This window comes from Cladophialophora psammophila, assembly GCF_000585535.1.
Source record: "Cladophialophora psammophila CBS 110553 chromosome Unknown aczJe-supercont1.11, whole genome shotgun sequence".
Classification (NCBI taxonomy): domain Eukaryota; kingdom Fungi; phylum Ascomycota; class Eurotiomycetes; order Chaetothyriales; family Herpotrichiellaceae; genus Cladophialophora; species Cladophialophora psammophila.
In genome coordinates, this window is record NW_006912932.1 from 1,233,503 (window position 1) to 1,251,096 (window position 17,594).

The following is a 17,594-nucleotide window of genomic DNA, read 5'->3' on the forward strand; positions in this document are numbered from 1 at the left end:
CCACGAGGGTTTTATAGGCTGTGGTGCTCCCCAGACCACTGTTTCAACCTCCTCCGAATTGGTCGGCTCGGGTTTCGGGTGGAGAAGCAGGTGTAAACCCCTTCCCAATGCGTATACGGGGAAATATGTCAAGGGGGGAGCACTGGGTACAGAAGGAGCAGGCCACACAAAGACGGCGGGACACATTATGGGCGGCGGCGGCGGCGGCGACAATGACATCTTCTAAATCTCTTTCACTACTGGGCACAACTAGGCAAATTTCGAGAACGCGTTCGTCACAAAGAGTTTCCACAGCCGAGTTAAGCTATCTGGAGGACCATGCCAACCTCGATCGCGTCCGTCTCAAAATTGCCTCGTGGCAAGCCAAGCCCGATGCGGAGATTGCTTGTTCATCAAAATCCTTACCCAGCGAGGCTAGCTATCAAATACCTAACATACCTACGAACGAGGACCCAAAATTGTGTCCCATTCATGCTCTCGGTATGGAAAGGTCCGGTACCGGATACGGATTGTCCAAGTCAACAGCTCTCCCACATAGCGGCCTTGACCTTAGCTCACTTCATTTAATGGGGATCTATGTATTCCCCGAGCCTGGTAAGGCTCGTAGCGAGCAAACCAACAGCGGAAGTTGGACTGGAGATGAGGTCTTCGTTTTTGCTAATTACATCACAGGGCCGCTCCGTATCGAACTCTTCCTAGTCATCTGTTGATCCCATACTGTACAAGCCGAGCCTCGCATCAATGATGTACAATACCTTTTGTCTTCCATGTCTGTGTGTAAAGGACTCCATCCAACTGCTATGCAAGAGAAAAGACAACCAATCTTTTCTGTCGTGTACAGTGCATTTCCCTCTTCTATCTTCACTTTTGCGTCTCCTCCATCTCACTTCCGGTAGCGTCATGGGCCGCCTTCGGCACAATACTAGCTTCCGGATTGAACGTCTCTTCAGTCTCACCGGATGAAGTATTCTTTGCCTCTCTCGTTACCCCTGATTTTTGGCCCTCTATGATGTTTTCGCGCTCGGGCGACATTGTAGAAGAATGAGACGGGTCACCACTCACTTTCGTCTTTGCCTCTGCTAAGGGTGGTCTGCTACTCCGGAGGGGCGCTGGTTTTTCGGATGTCATGGCATCACTCTTCTCGATTTCCGGTTCGGATTGTGTCTTTGTTGGAGTTTGCGGATGCGTTTGTTCATGTGATTGTTCTTGTCGTTCAGGGGAGGCCACCTTCTTCGTCGTTCGAGGAGGCTTAGGTGCTGGATCCGGCTCCTCCAGCAACCTGCGCTGCACCACAGCTCCTTCTTGTTGCCGCTTCCTCTCCGCAATTTCATTCACCAATTCTTGCCTCTCAGCCTCCAGCCCAGCGTCCAACTCTTCATCCTCCTCCAGTTCGCCCTTGTAAATTTCCGGATACCTCTGGAAACACTGCTGCATATTTTGGAACTTGTCTATGCAATCCATGCCCTTGGGTTCCTCTTTTGAAAACACGAAACATGAAAAGGCTTCGCGGAATTCAGGACCGCAGGGGCCATGCGCCATACCACCCAGGCATGGGCAGTCCCAGTTGATCTCCCCTGTTTCTGGGTTGAAGGCGCCTTCGCCGGCTGCCTCCTCTTCTAGCTCTCCGGCAGTGCCGGTCGTGAGGGGCTCATGGTCGGAAACGATGGTTGTGGAAGCATTTTCGGACGATATTGAATCAGCGGCGGAGTGGAGGACGGAGGCATTACTTTCGGCTTCTCTTGCTCGACGGGAGGTCAGGGCTTCTAAGGTCGAATGGTCCCTCCGTTCGTCTTCCACGGCGTCGAGGTGAGGATTTAATAGATCTGTCGCTCACACGAAGATGAAATCAGTATTCAATCTACAAAGCAGATGTGAACCATCGGCAAGCGACCCAAGGCTCTGGAGCGTTGACTTACTATATTGTGGCTGCTCCGCAAAGACAGGGCTTGTGTTATAATAGTAAATGCCCGCGATGGCGATACCCCATCTCAACGCAGTACCTTTCCAATTCCGTCGCGCATTTGCTGGCGATGTACTGACGAATCGTTTCCCGACTGTGCTTCTGGCTGCGGGAGCACGGGAGAAAGAGGAGTGAGCTACGGAGCGCAGCTGCGACCGGGCCGCTGGTCTAAACATGGTAAAGGAACCTTGTGGTTCTTGTTGCGATCTTCTTTCGGTTCAAAGATACAAAAGGGAGAGAAACATGGCATCAAAAGAAAAAGAACCTGGGAGCGCAAAATGAACGACAGCAGGCAAAGTCGCAAAAGTGGTGATGCAACAGCAGTGATTAGACCGAAAACTCACGACATTAATAATGGGGAGCTCGAAGATTTCATATTGCGTTTCAGCACAGCTGAATCCCGCCGTATCGGAAGAGGTCTATAGGGCGGAACAAGTAGGCACCTGACGTCTGTCGCGTTCAGCCTTGCCAGGGCCTACAGGCCACGGCTCTCAGCATCATTGCTCCCTCCCTTTAATCGGGGGACCTTGAAGCTGATATGATATGCTGAATCACGACCACAAGTGACTAAAATCGCAACGAAGATATTCTTCGCATCTATTCTTGAGATCTTTTACGTGGTCTTGGCCACGACCTCTGTATTCACGCCCTAAGCCCGTGAATATTTGCACGATACTCCTGCTCCGCCTTCAACCGCAACATGTCCTGGAGATAGAGCGACCATGGATCTAGCAGGAACTGTATCTCCGGGTCCTTATCCGCATTAAAGACGCGTACGAGGAAATACACGTCTGTTGGAATGCCGGTATCTGTTGATTCTGGAATGGTGTAGATGCGCGCCTGTTCTAAAATCAGACTGGGATGCCGGAGATATTGCTGAAGTCAACTCACCATCTTCCACTGATCATTGCTATATGAGAATTCAGAGTTCAAGTCCCCTTTGGTCGTTCTCACATCAAGGTGATACACAGGTGGACGCTTGATCCATCTCTTGGCCTCTGGGTAACACTCCGCGACATAACGAGTGAACATTTTGCTGGTGTCATTGACCGTGAAGCTGGCATACAGCTTGGCCTTCCCGTTGTTATTTTGTTCCCGGACAAATGTTTTGTGTCCATTTCTTGCCCTCAAACTGTTGGTCCAGTGGTCATCTGGATTATAAGCAGCGTTAAGCATGCGTCGTAGTTCTTCCGAAACCTATAAAGCTCGTCAGCACCAGAACCGTGTTGTTCACATATCTGCCTAATTTTCGAACAGGCCTCAGCACGATGAGGCTTACCTTCTTCTGCCCGACAAACTCCAGATTGTCGTCAACCTCCCGTCGCATGTTTTCGGAGAAGATGGTACTTCGCCGGATCATTCTCGCGGGAATTGCAGCGAAGATCTTCATCTTGCTGCCACCCAGTGTTGAACCGGAAAATGTCGACGAGGCTCGTGACGCAACAGATTTAGTATCATCTTCATCATCTTCTTCCATATAGAGATCGTTAGCGCCGAGACTGCTGAATCCGCCGGTCATCACAAAAGCCTCGTCGGAATTGTTCGAGCCGTGATAGAAAGAGATGCCTCCGGAGCCCAAGCCGGGAGCAAGCATACCGACAGAGGTGAACATACGGACTAGGTCTGCTTTGAGCGTGCTCTTTCGCCCATTTTGATGGACTCCAGTGCCCCGACCCTGGAACCTTCGCGGATCGTAGTCGTCAATGTCTTCAAACTCATCCTCTGTCTCATCATCCAGATTAAGGGTCGGAACTCCGTGCTCCTGAAAGCATCTCTGTATGTTCGGAATGTCCTCTTGTAGAGCGATGGCGAGAAGAAATAAGCCTTTATCTTCGATCCCACAGAAGCTAGCGATGGCCTCGATTAGATCTCTCGGGACCTTGTTTGATTCAAAATACCCGTTTTTAAAATAGATTTCGAGGCGGTTGTGCTCCGTGGACAAGACAACATTCCCATCCTTTGAACGTCCCGACCTGTTCTCCAAGGCAACTTTCACGGACCATTTCTGAATGACTCTGGCGGTGGAAAATGCTTGTAGTGACTTGAGCTTAGCCGCTTTTTCTTTCTTGCTATGCTCTTTCTTTGGAATCAGTCTGGAGAAAAATCGTCAGATACGGGCGTTTCCGGAGCATAAGCGAGAGACAGCCAACGTCTCGCTGAATGGTGAAATAATACTCACCTTGCTATGAATTCTGCCCTTGACCGCAGGTCAACTTGTCGATCCAGGTCAGGTCGGAAGGAACCAACAGTCTCTGCAATGCTGGTCACCGCTCGTGTCAGCCGTCGTTTGTCACCGCCTAGTTTCCGAATCAGGAGCGGGATTTTCAATACATCCTCGACCTGAAAAGCAAGCAAGGGCACGATCCCACTAAAGCTCTCCAGTAGATGTGTTCTATCAGCAATGAACCACGGATCCAAGTTCTTGGCACATCCAAGCATATCCCACTGGTCTTCATTGCTCGTATTGTAGACAGGCCAGATGTAATGTGTCTGAAGTGAGTCGATCGCCGTCGTCATCTCGTCCTTTTCTAGATGTTTCTCGATTTCGAGAAATAGAGCTTTGATGTAAGATAGAGGGTCGCCGACGTTTAGCAATTTGGCCTCCCGTACGAGGTCTGCAATACCAGCGTCCGGACGGAGGAAGAAGTCACGGAAAAGCCGCTGACAAGATGGATATATGTTCTTGAGAGCAACAAACCGTCGAAGACATTCTGGGCCGCTCCATAAGCAATCTTGCACCTTGACCCAGCGAGGTTCTCCTCCAGGTCTTTTGTTTGGGACGCAAACAAGAGGCTTTTCGTTGAATGACTGTTTCACAAGGTCGGGGAGTTCTGAACATCGAGCTTGGACTTGTTCAAGCATCAACGAAGCCCTGTCGATAACAGTTGCATCTTTTGTTCCGCTCAGTGCTTCTAGACATCGAAGATAGAAGCAAACGTCGCCCTCGACACCAAGGCCCAAAATTTTCAACCTTTGCCAGCGAGGGTCAAGAGGGTCGTCAACATCAACGAAAGGTACCTGACCATTTGCTTGTTGGACAAGTTCTGGGATAGGCAGGAATACCTCTCGCAGAGCCTTGGTCGTGCCTCCAACGCACTGCACTTGCGCTTCTTGCAGCGAGCTTCTGAGCTTCTCTCGACATGCTTGTCTTGCCTTTCTCGAATCATCTCGAGCACCGCCGGCATCGTCTTCCAACCATCGAGAGTAATATCCCCAGTTATCTCTCAGGAGGACCAGGAAATCTCTGGAAGTCTGCATAATCAAAGCGAAATGACGAGATAGACCAAAAGAATACGGTGATTCTCCGTCAAGCTGGGTGAGTCGTGGTAGAATGGAAATCTTGACAATGTTCTCCAGCCACTCCAGCCAGTTCGCTAGGTCATCCTCCACGGCATTCAAATAGTGTGGATGTATGAAATAGATATCATTCCGGCCAGCAAAGTAGTTGCTTGCTGCAAACGGAGCCTGACAGGGCAGATATGCGCTTTCTGCCCGGCAGCGGTCAGAACCATCAGTTGTAGCGAGCCAGAGATATCTAACCTCATAGTCGTGTACTCTGGCTCTAAAAAGGAACACCGCTTGAGATATCAGATGTGTGACGGTCAGATTCTTGGGGTTGAAAGAAGGCTGCCTATGGATATGAAGGAGGTAATCGGCGATGGCATCTTGGCCGAAGACCTTGAGCCCGAGCTGAAGATATAGAGCTCGAGCTGTGGGATTGTTAGCAGCATCCTCTCGAACCAGTCGGAATGCGAGACCCTCGGGGGCCATGCAACCTTCGGCCTCCTGAGAGAGAAAGACGTTCTTCTCTTTGGCAGAAACCCATCTCCCGTCATTGAGAGGAATGATCGGTAGCTTGCGAAGCTTTTCTTGGCATTCAATATCGAAAGAAAGCTTCAGGAGGACTTCTGCAAGCCTCGTATGCCACTCAGCTGATTTCGTCCCCTGGAACAAGGTTGTATTTTGATCGATGTAATGATCCAAATGCTCCAAGAATATGGCCGCAGTCATCTTTGTGACGCCTAGTGCTTCGAGATTATCATGAAGTGACACATCATATCGGTGGCACAGATATCCCTTATCGTTTCTTGGGGACGAAGTCATCGGAACCCCATCTCTGTCGCAGAAGTCCAAGGGGACGTACGTAAGGGAGGACGGCATCATCAGCTCTTGACTTCTAGACTTCAACACCGGTTGTCGAGAGAGAGTTTTCATGATTTCGCGTCTGGCTGGTTCGAAGAAATGCTGCTGCGTTAGATTGAATGGGATGAACCTGGGCCAGATATAACATAATTGACCGTGACTGTATGCCCTGGTGACAGCAACGAACGCGCCGACAAACTCTCTTCGGAGGGCTCTGTTCCATGGCGAATCAGACAAAACATCCTCTCGACTCGCAGAAAGCAGAAAATCTCCCTGGAGGAGAAACTAAAGAAGGTCAGTCGAGGTACATGCTCAATTCGGCAAAGGTAAAAACGTCTACACACCTTGAAGCCATAATCTCGGATTGGAAGGAAGGCGTACACCTTTTGAGATGTCAATGGCTGGTCTACTACGTCTGGGAAGGCAAGCAGGATCTGAGATTCACTTGCCCCAGGACGCTTGGGCTCAACTGGAAGGTTTCTAGCACTGTGTGAGCTGACTAGATACTTCATGACTGCACCATCCCGGTTCAACTCAATCGCTGTTTCGCCGTGGCTAGTACTGACGGTCTTGCTGAGTGTAGTTTGCCATGTCAGTCCGCCATCTCGAATCGTAATCTTTACAGTTCTCAAGCGGCGAAGAAACATGAGCATACGCGGGTCGAACTCTCTGAGGTCTGAGAGCAGCCGCGTCTCATCGAAGTCCGGAGACAACTGCAACAGCATAGATGTCATGAGTGGCGTTGAGGGTTCAGGAAACGGCTCCCAGATGGGCGCGATCATACCTAAAACCTGCTGCTTGTCGAATTTGAAGGTGTAGGAGTTAGACGCGATCCAGACAACATCAGCGGCTTTGAAGACCGATTTGAAGCCAATGCCCTTTTCTCCAACATATGCAGTCGCTCGATTCGCACCAGCTTTGGTACTACTGCCCACCCTGCAGATGGCCTCAACATTCTTTTCACTAAACCCTCTCTCATTGCAGTCGATCCTGAGACGTCGGTTCTGGTACGTTAGCGAAATGCTAGGTTCGGCGTCATCATACTCGTTGTCGTCGGCGTTCTGTATCAGCTCTAGGAGGAAATGAGTCGACTTCTGGTACAATTCATCCGCCAGGCTGAGGTATGGTTAGCCACGACTCATGACAGGGTGAAGAGAAGGCCTATTCACGTGTGAAGGGCGTTCTGGAGATTCTCGACATTTCGACTCCTTCCGCTGGTGCCGTCTAGTCCAGCTTCTCTTCTTATGGCATCAATATGGCATTGAGCCCTCTGGATAGCCTGATCTCGGTTCAGCTGTACCATCTTGGAAATATAGCCAGCTAAAGACCTTCTCAGCCTGACGGAAACTTGAGGGGCAGCACGGCTTTTTGTAGCTGTCAATGAAAATAAGCCACCGAGATAGCTTTAATCCCACCATGAGCCTTGACTCAGAGGATAGACGAGGCAGACTGCGAGGTAGCCATTCCTTAGTCTCGTCCAGATAAAGGATAGGCTGAGCAAGGCAACCACCTTTGTTAGCATCGGAGAACTTGTCCACTAGCACCCGATACATTTGGGCCCGTGGCAGGGAAAAATTGCCAAAAGAGTACAAGACGCATCTGTCAAGCACAGTTGCCTGCAGGCTGCCACGCACACAAGGCCTCTTGTACCAACGAAGCTAGAATGAGACCAGGAAACCCATACGGTTGGGGCGGTGGCAGTGACATCTTGAATGAGAATAGACTCGAACCAGCTGTCTGTGTCAAACGCATTGCTTTGGCAGCGCACGGAATCAATTGTGCATATCGTACGAAGGTGATTTTGCTTGAAAGGCTGACCACACTCGTGAGCATGGAGAGCTGGGAAATGAAGTGAGGCTGATTCTGAAATCGACAATGGATGCAAGGCGTTTCCCTGTAGGGACGATGCCGCTTTATGGGCAGAGAGTGTCATCACCAACCTTGGCACCCATTTCGCTAAAAGCGGCAGCCACGGACTGATGCTCGTCCGAGGCACCGAGATGAGATCAAAATCCCAAGCAGCCGCTTGAATCCGTGCATCACCCTCCCCGACAAAGATACCTAAGTCGACCTGACACGATTGCGGCCCAAGAGTGTGCGGAAAGCAGCCCAGCAACAATGGTAACCGACTGGTACCCTTGCGGCCTCCTGAATAACAGCCCCACGCATCCCTACGCTATCATCATCCTCAACCAGCCCGTGAACAAAAACGCCCTGAATGCCGTTATCGGGTCAGCCTCGTTGCTCATCTGCGCCGATGGCGGCGCCAACAGGCTGTACAAGTACGACAAAGCCGCACAAAATGGCTTGTCAAGGCTAAGGCGCCGACTTCCAGATGCTATCGTGGGGGACCTTGACTCCCTGACAGGTCCTGTGGAAGAGCATTATCGCTCACTAGGGTCCCAAGTGATCAAGGACCCAGACCAATTTTCTACGGACTTCACCAAGTGTTTAAAGTGGATTCGCAACTGGGTGATATCAAAGCATGAACGTGGCGGATCAAATTACGACAAAGAGCCACAGGCCGTCATGGACGTCGTTGTACTAGGGGGTCTCGGAGGTCGGGTGGACCAAGGCTTCTCGCAAATCCATCACCTGTTCATGGCAGAGAATGACCCGGCGCTTTTGAGAGGCTGCATTTATCTATTGTCAGAACAGAGCTTGTCATTTGTTCTAGCTGATGGCCACAATCTCATCCACCTCGACCCTGGTTATTTCACAGAGAATGTGGGAATCCTCCCTGTTCTCGGACGCACTTTCCTCACCACAAAGGGTCTTGAGTGGGACGTTGAACACTGGCCCACCGAGTTTGGCGACCAAGTGAGTACCAGTAACCATATACGCTCCTCCGAAATCGGCATTGCCTTCGAGGGTCCAAGGCCTCTGTTCACCATGGAATTGGAAGACCGTCTCACAGCTAGTGGCGAATGAGACTTGCATCGCGGATGGTGATTGGCGGTCCCTTCATAAGCCTGTCCCACGCAGGAGGCAGATCTCCATCGCGGCTTGACCCTGGGTGCTTCCATCGGGTCGGTTAGCAATCAATTTAAAAGGCGGTTGCCAGATTCGTGACCAGACGCTGTTCGTATGGCAGGTCTCGCTTGGCCGTCCTTGCTTGGCCGTCCTTGCTTCGAGGCCGCATGGTGCTTTGGACTCTTTCATGGTCGAGCGCATTTGGTGCAGCCCTAAGAACCGCCTGGCGAGGCGTGAACTCCGGTGCAATCAATGCCAATGCGGCGTACCGCAGCTGGTTTGCAGAGTACATGAACCAGAGAGTCGGTTGCTGAGCGATGAGCGAAGTGGCAGAGTCTCACGTCCTATTGAGGCCAAGCGGCCAATCAGCCTGGCTTCTTTGATGAAAATGGGGAGTGCTCGTGCTGTGACCGAGAGCTGCTGGTTGCCTCGTTCTCGCACGCTAGGGGTATGAAGGGGTCTTGATAGTGCCGTACCAGTCAACGTCGCTCAGATTGAGTCTTCTTGCTCGGGGCGCATGGCGCCCCGACCTCTCAGCACGACTGAGGGAAGGATTGTAATGATCGGGTCCTAATTTGCGGCCTTTAGTATTGGGGTTCTTCTCCAGGGGAGGTTGGACAATAGGGTCACAAGGAAATCCATTGGAAATACCATCGTGCTGGTCATCTTCGCGCAAATCGTAATTCAGGACCAAATTCTTGATGCGCTGTTGTTCCTCCCTCTCTGCGGCTTGCTGTGATTTCATTGAGACGGCAAAGCTCGAGTCGGCCGGTAATTCGATTGTCCTTGTCTGAAAAGCTGTCAGCAATGTGTTGCCTATACTATCTCACCTGGCTTATTGTGAAAGGATGGTAAAGGGGTTACTTGCTTGTTGTCGATTCCCCTTTTTGGTCATCAACGAAAACGCCATTGTATTCGATTCAGATTCTGGAACAGGACCGGGTTCCTCGTCACTTGGCTCGACCTGCGCTCGTTGAATTTTTCGAATTGGCAAAGGCACGTCGAAGTGAGTTTTGCGTTCAAATTTGCGGGAGTCCAAGCTTTCAGCCATCATCTTCTCGAACGCTCGGTCAAACTCGGCCTCGGCCTCCGGATCAAGGTGTTCCTCTTGACGCAAGACGACAATCTGTTCTTCTTCATCGGAGTCAATGTCTTCTTTTTCCTCACCAGTGTCCTCTTCTGCGGCAACCTACTTCTAGTGAGTAGACGATGAACTATAAGGTAAAAAGGCCACTTACCTCGGCTTCCTCGTCTGACGATCGCCCAATTTCAGCTTCGAGTTCAGCATCACCTTCGCCAAGTGCATCCTCGGAGCCAGAGTCTTCAATGTCTTCCGGCTGCTCTACGCTCTTCTCCCCCCCCTGCTGTTTGTAATTTGCGCTTACTGCTTCAGCAAATAGTTTCGCTGCCTCGCCAAGCTCCGTAACCAGTTTCCAGTTAGGGCGGACAAGAGAGTACGTGTCTTGCACCAGAAAATCAATTTCCATGGGCAGGGGATCCTTTGTAGCCATGTAGTATTGGAAAAAGGTCAGGAAGAAGTCGAGCTTCTTGCGGGAGCTACCTCGGTCAAAACAGATTCCACAAGTGTCGAGGAGAGTACATATCAATCGGATGCGAAAGTACTCATCAGGCGGATCAAACGGTGTAAAGTTGTCAGGCTGCGGTGTCCCTCCTTCATGACCAAATGTCACGATCCGATACAAGGTGTCGAATACCACGGTTGAGTCGATCATCTTGTAGTTGTAGAGCTCTCCCAGGTATTTGACTTCAGCAACCCTTCGCTGATTGAATTTGAAGTCGTTCTGCTCCAGGCCAAGAGTAATTTGTTCCAGGATATTATCGATAATTCCGACAGCGAAGTCTTGATGATACCGGAAAAGCGCCTGGAGGAGAACGGCGAGGAGATGGATGTTGCTGAACTTGACTTTGCCAGGCTTGCTGAAAATCTTCTCTAGCATCTGGACAACTTCCTTTTCTTCCCAATGCAGTTTTCGGATGGTCTTGAGAACCTTCATGTAGTTGCGTTTGGTCATTTCCATATATACCAGCTGTCGAACGAAGAGCTCCGTCGGGGTGCGTTCTTTTTGTTGGATGGCAGCCCGCTGAGGAGGGTCAACGTAGTACAAAGCATTTTCGATCAACATGCGCTCTTGAGCCCCCATGTGCTGTGCAGACTTCTTGCGGTTCAACGTCTCGAGGAAAGACGTCATCCGAGGAGAAGTCTCGGGATTTCGAAGGAGATATCGACCACAGTTTTCCAGTAGATGGGCGATGATCTCGATATTCATTCTCGAAAAGTCATCCAAACTGACTTTAAAACAGTGGAAAATGACGTGCTCTGGGACGATCCCAAACTTTGTGAGTTCCGCCAGGTAACGGATGTTGGCCATGCGAATCTGCCCAAGGAAGTCTTTGGATTTCCTTCTCTGAAGGCTTCGAAATTCATCATCAAGGTGCGAAATCAGCCCTTGCACAACATCAGGCATGTACTGTCCAAGAGTGGCGGCAAGCCGCGCATATAAAGGGAGCAGGTCGATCCGACCTTTGGGAACCTCCTGGATCGCCTTGACCAGACGATTTCGAGAGGCTTTCGAGTTCAAGAAGCAGAAGTCCAAGGCAATCTGATCGACCATATCTTTGGTCTGGAGTTCCGGCAGGCGTAGGAGAATGGCATCAACCTGTGCACCAACCGTCTTATTCGTAATGGCTGTCGACTGGTCGTCACCGTCCGAAGGCTTACTCGTGCCACCTTCAAGAGATGTGGTGAAGGTTTCGGCACGTTCGTCTGATTCTAGCTTCTTTTTTGAATCCTCGAGGAGAATGCCTGGCACACGGCCCTTGAGATCGATCAAGTTCTCATAGAAACGACGTTCTTCTTCATCTTCCCAGATACCAGCGCCTTCTCCTTGGCCCTTGAGGTACTCGCCTGTCTTGATCATGCCAACGGTCCCCGACGTAGCGGTCTCTGCGCTGTCTTTCTCTTCAAGGTCTGGCATTTCTTGTCCGAGGACATCGCAAAGGATTTGGGCATTTGCCACCAGTCTCTCTTGAGCTTTCGCCTGCTTTTCGAAATTCGCTTGCCTATCTTCGAAGATTTCGCCACTCTTGACATAGGCTTCTGCATTTCGGCGGCTTTGATTGTTGAGAGATCTTTGGTCTCGAATGACATGAGTCTTGACGCTTGACAAGTATCGTTCAAAGACATTGATGAATCTCTGCCGGACGGGTTGGGGGATAATAGGTGCATCTTCCTCAGGGAAGTCGGCGGAGCTATCGCCGTCTTTGGCAGGCTCGACAACATGACCGTCTGCGTCGACAGTTTTCCGGCTCTCCTCAGACGGTGGTTTGAGTCCCAGAACATCCCAGGCGAAATTCTTCACGAATAGAACGGCCAGACTCAGGTTAGCGTGCTCCGGGTCATGACCTAACAATTCCTTGAGAACTTCCAGAGGGAAGGGCTCATGCTCAACGAGGGCGTCGGGTCGAATACCATTTGTGCTTGGTTTTGGCTTGGATTCGGTTTGTGAAGGGGCATCTTTGCCTCGCGGTGTAGCTTCATCTGGTCGATCCACATCATCCAAGCTTCGAAGAATACCGCACAGCCAAAATTCGGTGACTACGCGAAGGAGAACCCTGTGTCGGACTAGGCGCTCCTTCTCTTCACGTTCGCGAACCTCTGGGCTCCAAAGCTTCATCTGAGCTTTGTCGGGAGGAGTCAACCCTTTGCCGAGAAGCCATGCCAGTTGTTTGGTAAATTCTTGCGGTCCGAATCTTTGGTGTAGTGCACTGACCACTTCGACACCGGTGGCAATCTCACTCGCAGTCTTGAGTCTACCCAGGCCTTCAACTGTGGCTGTCGTGATCTCGGAGAGGTACTTTTGTAGGGACAACGTGCGGATCTCTGATAAAAAAGTGTCTTGTGCAGCAGACGACAGCCCTGTCCGTAGGCGTTTAATAAACGCCGTGTTTTTCTTCAGCGATGAGTCGAGGGAGTCGGCTACTTCGTAGACATCTGCACTTCAGGTTAACAAGAGTCAGTTCCGACCCGCGAGAGACGATGCGTACCCTTTGCGCCTACCCAGACGCGCAAATTTAGGTCACGTAGTTCTCCTGGCGCCGGAATGTCAGTTTGCTATGACCAAACGCGGCAGAGTGAGCGTACTCTTGCGCTTGCGGTCCATGACGGCCCGCGGTTTTGTAAAGAGGGTCCTGACACTCGCATGACGACAGGATAAGATGCAGAGGAGCTGCAGGAATCCTGCCTTGTAAATCGAACGGCAGATATCACCACGCGTTCGCTGCTGTAGAGTTGCGCACCTGATGGGTGAATGAATCACTTCCCAGGGGACTTTCAGTTGAGGGGCAATATTATGTTTTCACCCAAGCCTGGCAGCTGAACCGGGCTCGCTGGAGCCCGCCCCGATGATGGGTGCCAAGAGTCCTCATAATACGGTCCTTACGAGCCTGCCAGAAATGAACCCGGATAATTGAAGTGCTTAACTAAAGAACGGCGGCTTTATAGCCTTGTATAGCGCACGGTCTCGGAACTGGGAAGCTATGTACAAAGTAGACATTGAGGTAACATTAAGCTCTTGATCGTTGTGATCGTTTCTGCAATACTTCCCCAGGGTGACTCTCACATGTGCTATGATCATCGCTTAGACTTGTTCCTCAAAGAGCTTCGCTTTCTGAGCAGCCAATTTACTTTTGCGTGCACGTGCAGCGTCCGGGCCAGGATCAGACTTTCCATTCTTTCCTCCGTCTACTTTCAGTCGTTTCCGAGAACCGGCCTGGGGACCTTTGGTGCTCGTTGCGTTTCGCTTTCGCTTCTGTCCTTGCTCAGCCTCGTCTTCTAGAAGATCATCCTGCGTTGTCGCAGTAACTATGTCCTCATGCCCAGTCCACAAGTCATCTGCCAACCATATCGGCACTGCGAATGAAGATTGGCCTTTAATGTGAATGCCTCGTACATTCCTCCATCCTTTGACAACGTGCTTTTCAATCAACTTTGAAACAACGGTTGAAATATTCTCCGACAATTGCTCGGGCTTGAATGAGGCCAGGCCAACACGAACGGCGACGAGTGTACCGGGCCGCAGGCTGACAGGAACCGCATTAATCGCCTTTTCGATCTCTTTGGCCAGCGCGAGTGGCGATGTTGGAGCCGCAGTGCCATCTTCCTTTGACTTTTTTGATTTGTCTGCCTTGTCTTTTCTTAAGTCGGCAATCACAACTGGGATAGGCCTTTTTGAGGTACCCTTGTAGAAGACTTTGCCCAGTGTTCCCGGCAGACGGGTGATGATGCGGTCGTCGGCAAGAAAAATGTCGTGCTCTGAGAGCAGTTCCCTCAGTTGTTCAAATGTCTTGTACCTCGCCTTGAGCTTGGTGTATCCGATGATTCGAGTAATCCGAGACTTCAGGGGCTCGGGAAATGCGGGGTCGGCCACTACATTTTTCACTGCCCTTTGAGGATCCGTGGTGATGAGGCATATCCGAAGGTCGGGGGATGTGTTGAGAGAATGCGGGACTGCAATTTTGCTGGGCTTCAGACGGTTCTTGTCGACGATGTGTTGTTTCGTAGTGACGGTGAGCCAGATCGGGGCGGTAGCGTCGTCGGCGGCATCGTCCTCCGAATCCGAGCTGCTGGGGGCGAGGAGACTCTTCTTTGACGATGCTTGCTGCAAGCGCTTGGTCTCTGCCTGAATGTGCTGCAGCAAGGCCCGAGAGGCTTTGAGGGTCTGGGAGGCATTAGAGAAACGGATTCAGAACTGACGGCCATTGCATACCTGATCAGGGTCGAGGTGATACGGAGTCTGTTGAGGCTGCTTGTCGGTGACTGTTGTCGTCGCCTTGGTTACAGCAGCCATGGGAGGAGATGGTCTTGTGGTTGCGTGTGTCTCGGTGTCTATTGTGGTCAACAGCCTCTTGTCGAGAAGGATGTTCCTTTGGCCCAGGGCGCAACGAGAAAAAAAAAGTTGGCTCTTGCTGTGAGCAAGTCGCCAGTGTGGGGAAAATTCAAAATCCCGCTCGGTTAACCTTCCTCGATCTGAGTGAGTCTCCAACTCGCATTTCACCTTCAAATCAATGATGATCCCTCGTGGCCCTCGCTATCTTTCTCCCAGATCTTCCCGCCAAAGCCGACCAGCCGGATGGCATGGACAAGGCAAAGGTCAAGAAGATTGATACCTTGAAAGCATGTTCAAGCACAGCGACCCCCCTCCTCCCCCGCGCATTCCGCACAACTACGCTGTTGACTAGTCGGTTCGTGAAAAAGTACCGAGTACCGTAGGTGGTGTTTCGTCAATTGCCGTCTAGATGAACGGAGTACAAGTATATGGAGGAGATGTCGGTGTAATAATATGAGGAGGGCAACATGCAATGCAACTCTAGCGTAGACTGCAGCCAACGACACGATAACTGCCAGTTGGAGCCATTTTCTCACCCTGCTTCTTCCCTCCTTGATAACACACAGATTCCAACCCAGCATAATAATCGTCTCTAAATGGCGGCATTGGGCCGACTGTGAGCGAATCTGTCGAGCTTCTGTGCCAGACGCGCTCCTCGGTGCGTGCCATGAACAGTTAGTGGCGTCAGAAAAATGCTGGCGCGAGAAAGGCGACTTGGGCCACTCCACACCCTGTCCACACCTGCTATTTCCCATTTCTCCAATCCACACATCGCGTGAGTTGCCCTCGATCCATCCATTCCAGCACCTGGCACCTTTTCATGCCCGGCCTCTCTTGACCTCTGACCTCTTTCGTGGCCAGCTGCCCTCTTCACTTGCTACCCTTGGTCGTTACCATTGTCTGCTCCTCTGCTGAACATCTCATGAGCAGATCCAGCACGTAGGACCCTCCGGACCTCTACCGAGGACGCGCCTCTGGAGCTGGTCAATCTACCTCAGCAGTCGCGCTTCCAGGTAGCTGAGCACTGTGAGGGCTGAAGACCATGTCTCCCTCGACCACCCTCTCCGAGACGGCGGTCATCTCGCCCCCTCCAGGCCCGAAAAGACCAGCAACTTCACTTCTTCCTGCTTTTGAGCCACTCTCCTCGTCGCCGGCTTTACCGAGACCCCTCAAGCGAAACCGAGATGCTCTCGAAGAGCACACGACCTATCCTACGCCTGTACCTACTTCTTCTACCGCCATTCTATCTTCCTCGCCGGCACATGTAATCAAATCCAGACCCAGTCTTCCGAGAACTTCTGCTACCCTTGCTGAACGTACTCCCCTCGGCGCTGTCCCCTCTATCCAATTGCAAGCCGATGGCAAGGTAACGCGTATGGGAAGATCCAGCGCTTCTTGCGACTACCAGTTCTCCTCGAACCGTCTGATATCCAGAGTCCACGTGGAAGCTTGCTACAAACCAACCGGTTCGCGTCTTGGGCGTGATCGTGTGGAAATCACATGTACCGGGTGGAATGGGATCAAGATACACTGCAAGGGTCAGGTGTACGAGGTCAAGAAGGGAGAGACATTTTCGTCCGATATTCGAGACTCGGAGATCATGGTTGACGTTCATGACAGTCGTGTTGTCGTGGAGTGGCCTCCGAAACCTCATCTAGGCGCCTTCTCGTCCGAAGACGAGGAGGAGGATAATTCTCCTGCCAAGCGTCAACGGGCCATGTTGCGGCATTCAACACCACCAAGCCCAAGCCCAATGCAGGTTCGACGGCGACTCGCTTCTCCCATCTCCCCATCACCAGCCGTACAAGCTGTGGTGCCCTCTTCACCCCCACTTCCTCCAGCTACTGTCGACATATATGAAGATCCTGAACCAGCGACCGAAAGCAGTGGAACAGTCACTGGTGTCGAGGTGTCCCAGTCCACACAGGCACTGTCTGGGAATTTTGAACACTCCGGGACGTCCCAGAACGGTGCGTCGATGTCTGCCGAAGATTTTTCGGACAATGACGAAGAAAACGATCCCATTATCCATTCTTTCGGACCCTTTGGAGCGAATCTTCTGCCCCGCATGGCATCGGTTTCTGCTGGAGATTCTCCCAACCCGAGTGTTTCTGCGAACAGCACACGATCTTCGCATACGGAGCCCCTTCCCCTCAACGACGCTCCGAGCTCACCGAAAACAGAAGAATCAGAATTTGATGTGCGAGGTCACATCATCAACCAGCTTGCGTTTTCGAGATTGTCATCTACTCCGTTGTCCACCATCTTGAGCCACCTTCCCCGCGAAGCCGGTGTTTTGTCCATTCATGAAATTAGAAAGCTCATCCGCGGAACGGCGTGCATTGGTGAAGTTGCAAGGGAAGGCAAGGACGCAGCGGGCAAACCGCTGGAGAGCGAATTTTATTACATTCCGGATGAAGATGAGGACGAGAAGAGAAAAGAAGCCGTGGTCAATGATTTGCGAAAGCCGGGCTTGCGAGCGTGTCGCAAACAGCATAAGGTAACCTCTCCCAGGTCGCGGCCTTTCGATAACATATTACTGACACATCATAGCAATACTTCTGGCGAAAGCCCAAATAGTCGATGCTCAGATGCCGTGCTTCCAAAACTGT

At 51.4% G+C, this 17,594-nt stretch overlaps 6 protein-coding genes across 6 annotated transcripts; 2 read left to right on the forward strand and 4 right to left on the reverse strand.

Moving 5' to 3' along the window:
- Nucleotides 1-861: 861 nt before the first annotated feature.
- On the reverse strand, nt 862-2,136 carry A1O5_07668 (uncharacterized protein; the record flags this gene model as incomplete). The annotated part of the gene is made up of 2 exons (XM_007748257.1): nt 862-1,823; nt 1,917-2,136. 2 exons carry the CDS (start codon nt 2,134-2,136, stop codon nt 862-864), a joined length of 1,182 nt encoding a protein of 393 aa, XP_007746447.1.
- A 466-nt stretch (nt 2,137-2,602) lies between these two features.
- Nucleotides 2,603-7,406, reverse strand: A1O5_07669 (uncharacterized protein; the record flags this gene model as incomplete). Its single annotated transcript, XM_007748258.1, has 6 exons — nt 2,603-2,800; nt 2,852-3,157; nt 3,240-4,053; nt 4,140-6,388; nt 6,448-7,219; nt 7,273-7,406. 6 exons carry the CDS (start codon nt 7,404-7,406, stop codon nt 2,603-2,605), a joined length of 4,473 nt encoding a protein of 1,490 aa, XP_007746448.1.
- An 815-nt stretch (nt 7,407-8,221) lies between these two features.
- A1O5_07670 (thiamine pyrophosphokinase) lies at nt 8,222-9,034 on the forward strand (the record flags this gene model as incomplete). Its single annotated transcript, XM_007748259.1, has 1 exon — nt 8,222-9,034. One exon carries the CDS (start codon nt 8,222-8,224, stop codon nt 9,032-9,034), a length of 813 nt encoding a protein of 270 aa, XP_007746449.1.
- A 484-nt stretch (nt 9,035-9,518) lies between these two features.
- On the reverse strand, nt 9,519-13,257 carry A1O5_07671 (uncharacterized protein; the record flags this gene model as incomplete). Its single annotated transcript, XM_007748260.1, has 5 exons — nt 9,519-9,874; nt 9,941-10,265; nt 10,315-13,088; nt 13,142-13,186; nt 13,239-13,257. The coding sequence occupies 5 exons, from the start codon at nt 13,255-13,257 to the stop codon at nt 9,519-9,521; spliced, it is 3,519 nt and encodes a 1,172-aa protein (XP_007746450.1).
- Nucleotides 13,258-13,734: 477 nt separating this feature from the next.
- Nucleotides 13,735-14,943, reverse strand: A1O5_07672 (uncharacterized protein; the record flags this gene model as incomplete). Its single annotated transcript, XM_007748261.1, has 2 exons — nt 13,735-14,814; nt 14,863-14,943. 2 exons carry the CDS (start codon nt 14,941-14,943, stop codon nt 13,735-13,737), a joined length of 1,161 nt encoding a protein of 386 aa, XP_007746451.1.
- A 1,081-nt stretch (nt 14,944-16,024) lies between these two features.
- A1O5_07673 (uncharacterized protein) lies at nt 16,025-17,562 on the forward strand (the record flags this gene model as incomplete). The annotated part of the gene is made up of 2 exons (XM_007748262.1): nt 16,025-17,482; nt 17,536-17,562. 2 exons carry the CDS (start codon nt 16,025-16,027, stop codon nt 17,560-17,562), a joined length of 1,485 nt encoding a protein of 494 aa, XP_007746452.1.
- Between the last annotated feature and the right edge of the window lie 32 nt (nt 17,563-17,594).